Source organism: Notolabrus celidotus, chromosome 6, assembly GCF_009762535.1.
Source record: "Notolabrus celidotus isolate fNotCel1 chromosome 6, fNotCel1.pri, whole genome shotgun sequence".
Taxonomy (NCBI): domain Eukaryota; kingdom Metazoa; phylum Chordata; class Actinopteri; order Labriformes; family Labridae; genus Notolabrus; species Notolabrus celidotus.
In genome coordinates this window covers 35862068-35869098 of record NC_048277.1, presented here as the reverse complement: position 1 = coordinate 35869098, position 7031 = coordinate 35862068, and the positions used below count along the sequence as shown (strand labels likewise).

At 41.4% G+C, this 7031-nt stretch overlaps 1 protein-coding gene across 2 annotated transcripts in view; it reads right to left on the bottom strand.

Moving 5' to 3' along the window:
• Window positions 1-735: 735 nt before the first annotated feature.
• The window catches only part of LOC117813714 (nucleobindin-2-like), a 31356-nt gene continuing 25060 nt past the window's right edge, over window positions 736-7031 (bottom strand). For both annotated transcript variants that reach the window (XM_034684712.1, XM_034684711.1), the window contains 2 exons: window positions 5682-5736; window positions 736-1884 (listed from right to left, as the gene is read on the bottom strand). In XM_034684712.1, coding sequence (XP_034540603.1) covers window positions 1799-1884; window positions 5682-5736 — 141 coding nt within the window. In that variant the 3' untranslated portion in view covers window positions 736-1798. The remainder of the gene's footprint in view (window positions 1885-5681; window positions 5737-7031) is intronic.

Below are 7031 nucleotides of genomic sequence, written 5' to 3'. Positions count from 1 at the left end.
ATCAAACATTTAGATTTATAATTAGTATTTAGATTTATTATTTAGTTTAAACAGTTAGATTTAACATATAACGCATATATTCCTCTAAATGTGATTAAAAAAAAGTGACTTTTAAAAATTCACACTACATTCTTATGATATTTTGGAGCTGTTATTTTCAGTGTGCTCTGTAAAAGGTGCCCCATATATTAAACTGTGGATGAACTGAATGAAGCACTATAATAATGAGGCTTGTAGGGAGCACATCTTTCATTAAGTATTGTAAATCCACTCACTTCTACAATATCAACTTAACAACCACTTTCTTTCTGCTTCAGCCTCTTTGTAATGATGATGTTTGATTTGCTCTTTGTAATGATGATGTTTGATTTGCTCTTTGTAATGATGATGTTTGATTTGCTCTTTGTAATGATGATGTTTCTTTGACTGCTCTTTTTGGATTGCACCACTTGTCCTAGCTGTTTGCACCTCATACTGAAGCCCTCGTCACAGAGGGTCGCTGGATCGACTCCCCGCCGTGACCCTCTACTGCATGTCACCCTCTGCACTCTCTCACCACATGTCCCCCCCATAGACTGTATAAGGTCCCCCCCCTCTCTCTCTCTCTCTTCAGCTGTAAAAATAAACACTTGCATACTCTTTCTGAAGCGAACTCTTGTTTGTACTGATTCTCTACAGGTTGTGTTTTAGACAATCACTCATCCAGTGTGTGTGCACAATAAAAAGATGTAGACCTGCAAGCTCATTCACTTTATTATCCACATTCAAACCTTACACAACAGTTTCATTAGATCAGGGAATTCACTGGAACACAAATTTAGCTGCAATTTGAAAGGGACAGAAAATGAAATGATGCAAACTGGCCTTTTCTTTGTATCACTAATCATCTTCATATATAATCTTGTAGCATGTGCATGATTGGCCAGAGTTAAAGACTCAGTGAGAGTTCATCAGTGGACAAAATAAATAAACAAAAGTATCATGAAACACACTCGTACAACCACTTCATCCACACGACTGTTAGGCTAACACAGGAACAATTATATTCAATTAAAACATCAAAATATAAACTCTATGTAACGTCATCTGTAAAAGAATATTCTCTTCAGTCAATTAATCCAGAGCAATTAAACTCAATCTGTAGGCGTAACTTTGTATAAAAAATAGAGCTTGAAAGTTAAATTGTTTGGTGCAAAGGATTGTGGGTAAAACTGAAACTGCAGTTTTGAAATGTTAAAGTTAAAAGATAAACGGCAGTAAAACTGAGCATGGAGCGTTAATTTATGCGTTCAGATTTGACTGTTTCATGATTACGTTCTGAAACTTGCTCTAATCCACATCCTGCCATTTCCTTCATGAGGCAGCGGCCCTCCTTAACGGCTACAGTAAACTTTCTGACATTCATTGCTCTGATTTTAAGCTCCTTTTGCAGGAATAAATAAATACGCTTCACTTCAAAAAGAAAAGGAGGCGATAAACTACAGTGTCTACTCTTCAAAACATTCAGGCCAAAAGCCTTCCCTATTTCACCACAAAGTACTTCCCCCCGCGGATCAAAGTCCACGAGGGTTAAAAGATCAAAACCAAAGGAAACAAAAAGATTGATTGTCCACGAGAGAATCTGGACCAGCGCCACAGCCTCAGCTCCGTTCAGTGCAGCGTACAGGACGCTGGGGTAGTAGTATTTTTTTTACAATCCTCAACAAAACAGTCAAATTTAAAGTCATTAGAAGGCAAGCACACGTGTACACAGGCTCACAGTCACTCACACGGCACACAGAGGGGTTAAAGGGTCCTGCTAAGAGTGGCCCGGCACTGGGACGTCCTGCACGGGTTGACTGACGCCTGGAGTACGGTCTGCTTCAGCTACGGGGACGCCGGCCTCTGCAACAGAGAGTCACATCATTCATGAGTTGAGTTTATCAATCAATCACAGCAAATGTTCTCCTCAGACTCTCTCCAAACAGAACAGGTCTACAGTAGACAGGGTTCCCACTCTTTTCCAAAATCATTTTCCAGAACATTTCCAGAACATTTCCAGGACATTTCCAGGACATTTCCAGGACATTTCCAGGACATTTCCAGGGCATTTCCAGGAATTTTCAGGACATTTTCATGACATTTCCAGGACATTTTCATGACATTTCCAGGACATTTTCAGGACATTTCCAGGACATTTTCAGGGCATTTCCAGCACATTTCCAGGACATTTCCAGGACATTTCCAGGACATTTCCAGGGCATTTCCAGGAATTTTCAGGACATTTTCAGGGCATTTTCAGGACATTTTCAGGACATTTCCAGAACATTTCCAGGGCATTTCCAGGACATTTCCAGGACATTTTCAGGGCACTTCCAGGGCATTTCCAGGACATTTTCAGGGCATTTTCAGGACATTTTCAGGACATTTCCAGGACATTTCCAGGGCATTTCCAGGACATTTCCAGAACATTTCCAGGACATTTCCAGGACATTTCCAGCACATTTTCAGGACATTTCCAGCACATTTTCAGGACATTTCCTGGACATTTCCTGGACATTTTCAGGGAATTTCCAGGACATTTTCAGGACATTTTCAGGACATTTCCAGGACATTTCCAGGACATTTTCAGGGCACTTCCAGGGCATTTCCTGGACATTTCCAGGACATTTCCAGGACATTTCCAGGACATTTTCAGGGCATTTCCAGCACATTTCCAGGGCATTTCCAGGAAATTTTCAGGGCATTTCCAGGACATTTCCAGGGCATTTCCAGGAATTTTCAGGACATTTTCAGGACATTTCCAGAACATTTTCAGGACATTTCCAGGACATTTTCAGGGCACTTCCAGGGCATTTCCATGACATTTCCAGCACATTTCCAGGGCATTTCCAGGGCATTTCCAGGGCATTTCCAGGGCATTTCCAGGGCATTTCCAGGGCATTTCCAGGAAATTTCAGGGCATTTCCAGGACATTTTCAGGACATTTCCAGAACATTTTCAGGACATTTTCAGGACATTTCCAGGACATTTTCTGCACTTTTCCAGGACATTTTCAGGACATTTTCAAGACATTTCCAGGACATTTCCAGGACATTTTCAGGACATTTTCAAGACATTTCCAGGACATTTCCAGAACATTTCCAGGACATTTTCAGGACATTTTCAGCACTTTTCCATGACATTTCCAGAACATTTTCAGGACATTTTCAGGACATTTTCAGTGATGATCAAGCTGGTATGGCAGTCTAAATGTAGTTCCTAATTTAATTCCTAAATAGTCTGATATGTTCCTCTCAGTGGGAGTCTACATTGAAAGACGTGCAGTCTATGGCTATCCATGAAATCATCTCTTACATGCTTAAAAATGATGGCAAATTAATTATAGAACAATGCAACCACAGATGTACAGAACCTTATCAGTGCAACCAAGTAACAATGATGGGCAACTCTCATCCCAGCTTTCTCTTTTCTCAAAAAACATAAAATGAGCTAAGTAAAAAACAAAAGAGCCAGCAAAGGACTCTGGAAGCTGCCTTACTGAAATAAATAAACAATAATAATAATCAGAGGATCAGTGCATACATTGACCTAAATAGAACTGAATGACAAAAATGGTCACAAATGTTGAATGGGGATGTGTTTTTTTTAACCTTGTCAGGTCGCACACAGTCATGTTGGAATCATTTTCCAGGACATTTCACTTTTTTTTTCCTATTTTCCAGGTGTTTTCCAGTACTGGAAAACTGGTCAACTGTTTTCCAGGTTTTCCAGGACGCGTGGGAACCCTGCTAGACCGTACTCTATGTTCTATAATTAACAAAGACCCAACATCAAGACCGGATAAGATCCAGTCCCATCTTACAGACAGGACTCTGATCTCATCTTAATCCACCATGAGCAGAGCACTTTGCAGCATTTAGCAAGTTCCTGTGAGCGCGCTCAGAGTAACCAGATTGATCATGTTGATAACCAGCTTCATGTGACGGCTTATAGAGTGATCACCTTTCTTTGGTTCAGTGAAGCCGAGCAGGAAAAGAGGCTGCTTTGTAGTACAGGCTTCAGACCGGAGACAGCCTGATCAACACCTCTGAGCCCCTCGTGTTTCTACCGTCACTACTGTTTAAATCTGTGGATTGTTCTTGGCAGGAAGAGCTGAACTGTGTGTGATTGTTCTGTCTTACAAAGCACTTGTTCAGTTTGGTAGCACTCACTTTAGGAAGGCTTCTTTTTGAGTTTATTGGGGCTTATTAAGAGAGGACAGGGCAGAGTTCTAGAGTTAGAACTAGGAGGAAAGTGGGGTAAAGAGCCGCCTGATTCAAGGACTTTAGGGCGTGAAAATGTAACCGCAAAGCCAAACTCTTTAAAGCAGGCATGTCCAAAGTACGGCCCGGTGGCCAATTGCGGCCCAAAGTCCATTTATTTATGGCCCCAAGCTTCCATCTTAAATTATGTTATTCATAGCAAAGAAATGAATCACCTTCTGAATCATCTTTGCAGTTTCTTTCAAGTGCACAAACCAAACTAAAGTCAATCCAGAAACATCTCAAAAAGCCTCATATGGACTTCCTAGTTACTGTTTTATTGAGAAACAAATTAAAATAATTGTCATTAAATAGAGCCACTGGCCCTGAGGCATTCTGACTAAAACTGGTCCTGAATGCAGACAAAACCAAATTGATGCTTTTTTCTACTTCAAATGAGTCCCAAGAAAACGTCCCCTTGATCGTAACCTCACAAGGGAAACCCATAGAACTTGTCGCTAATTACAAATACTTGGGTTTTATTTTCGATAGGGAGCTTTCATTTAAAACTCATATATCCAGCCTGGTCTCCAAACTTAGGGTGGAACTAGGTTTCCTTTACAGGAATAAATCCTGTTTCTCCCTCGGAGCGAGGAAACTTTTAGTCTCTGCAACATTCTTGCCTCTTATTGATTATGGTGATGTTTTGTACTTGGGAGCCTCGGCTAAATGTTTGTTGTCTTTAAATAGTGTGTATCACTGCGCGCTGAGGTTTGTCACGGGCTGCAAACGCCTCACTCACCACTGTGAGCTTTATGTCAGAGCCGACTGGCCATCCCTGAGTGTGCGCAGGCAAACACATTGGCTTCATCTAATTTACAAATGTCTACTTGGCTTGGTCCCAATGTATTTATGTGTTTATCTTCAGAGATCAGGAAGTCACTATGCCTTGTGCTCCTGCGACACTTTGCGGATGTGTGTTCCCCGTGTTCGGACAGAGTTCGGTAAGACAGCGTTCAGTTTTGCTGCTCCTACTGCTTGGAATAAACTCCAGAAGGACTTGAATCTGTCGGATCTCATCTCTCTGGACACCTTTAAGTCTATCTTAAATGAAGGACAGACCCCAGAACAGTGCCTGTGTTTTTAAATGCTGTTTTATATTCACAAACTGCACTTCACTTGAAAATAAGTTGCACTTTTTAAATTATTATTGTTTGCTTCTACATACTGTCTGCATATATGTTCCATGTTGTTGAGTTGTGCCATTTATTCTGACGTGTGCTGCTGACCTCTTGGCCAGGTCGCCCTTGAAAATGAGGTCTTGATCTCAATGGGACTTATCTGGTTAAATAAAGGTTAAATAAATAAAAATAAAAATAACATCATATGTGGCCCTCTTTGAAAAAAGTTTGGACACCCCTGCTTTAAAGCTTTAAAAAAAATTACAGCAACACTTACGGTTCACTTCAGGTTTCATGTTGAGGGCTTTTGTCTTCTCCATATGCTCGACCGCCTGAAGAAACATAGGAGGAGAAATGTTAAGTTTATGGTCTGTAAAACTTTGGAACATCTTCATGAAGTTATTATAACCTTTATTTAACCAGGAAATGCTCATTGAGATTAAAAATCTCTTTTCCAAGAGAGTCCTGGCCAAGATAAAAGTAGTATGGGAGGTAGAACCTTCAGTTATCAGGCCCCTCTCCTTTGGAATCATCTACCAGTCAGGGTCCGGGAGGCAGACACCCTCTCCACTTTTAAGAGTAGACTTAAAACTTTCCTTTTTGATAAAGCTTATAGTTAGAGCTGGATCAGGCTTGGACCAGCTTTTGTCATGCTGCTATAGGCCTAGACTGCCGGGGGAACTGGCACACTGACACACTGGGATCCTAGCTCACCCTCTTCCCCCCAACCCCTTCATCACTTACTTTAACTCTGCCTGTCCCATTAAAGTTACTAACCATAGACCTTTCTGGAGTCCCTGAGCTCCATTGTCTCGTAGATTCCTCTGAGCTGCCGTAGACGTCCTCCTGCTGCTGACGATCTGGACTCCAGCTGATACGGACGTGCTGGACTCCAGCGGCAACAGCTTCTACGACTCGTCTCATCACTATCACCTCTCTCTCTTACTCCCCTCTATCTGTCTTTCCAGACCCAACTCAGTCGAGGCATGATGGCTGTCTAACATGAGTCTGGTTCTGCCTGAGGTTTCTGCCTGTTAAAAGGAAGTTTTTCCTCACCACTGTAACTAGCTAAATACTGTGATGTGCAATGCTCATGATGGATTAAGGTGGGGTCAGACTGAGTCTTACCCTGTCTTGGTGTTGGGTCTCTGTTCATAATTTGACATAGAGTGGTCTAGACCTCCGATGTTTGTAAAAGCGTCTTGAGATAACGTTTGTTGTGATTTGGCGCTATACAAATAAAGATTGATTGATTGATTGATATGCAGCTGCACAGTTACAGAGTTACAATTTTACAATAGACATACATACAAATAGCAGATGCATACATCAGCTACACAACAGGTACCTCCAGAAAAACAGCATATCACATTTAAACAAAACATCTGCAGACAGATGCTTCAGCCTCCAAGTCGTTTAAGGACCGTTAAAAAGCATTCAAAGATATCATGTCAGACAGTTTTAGATCCTTTAGTAAGGCATTCCAGGTCGAGGGAGCAGCAAACCTGAAGGCCTTTTTCCCAAGTTCAGTCCTGAAGTAGATGTTTGACAAGCCAACACATCACACACGTCATCTAGATAGTCTGTACAGTGTCAGAGATACAAAACAAAAGATGTATCCTGACCA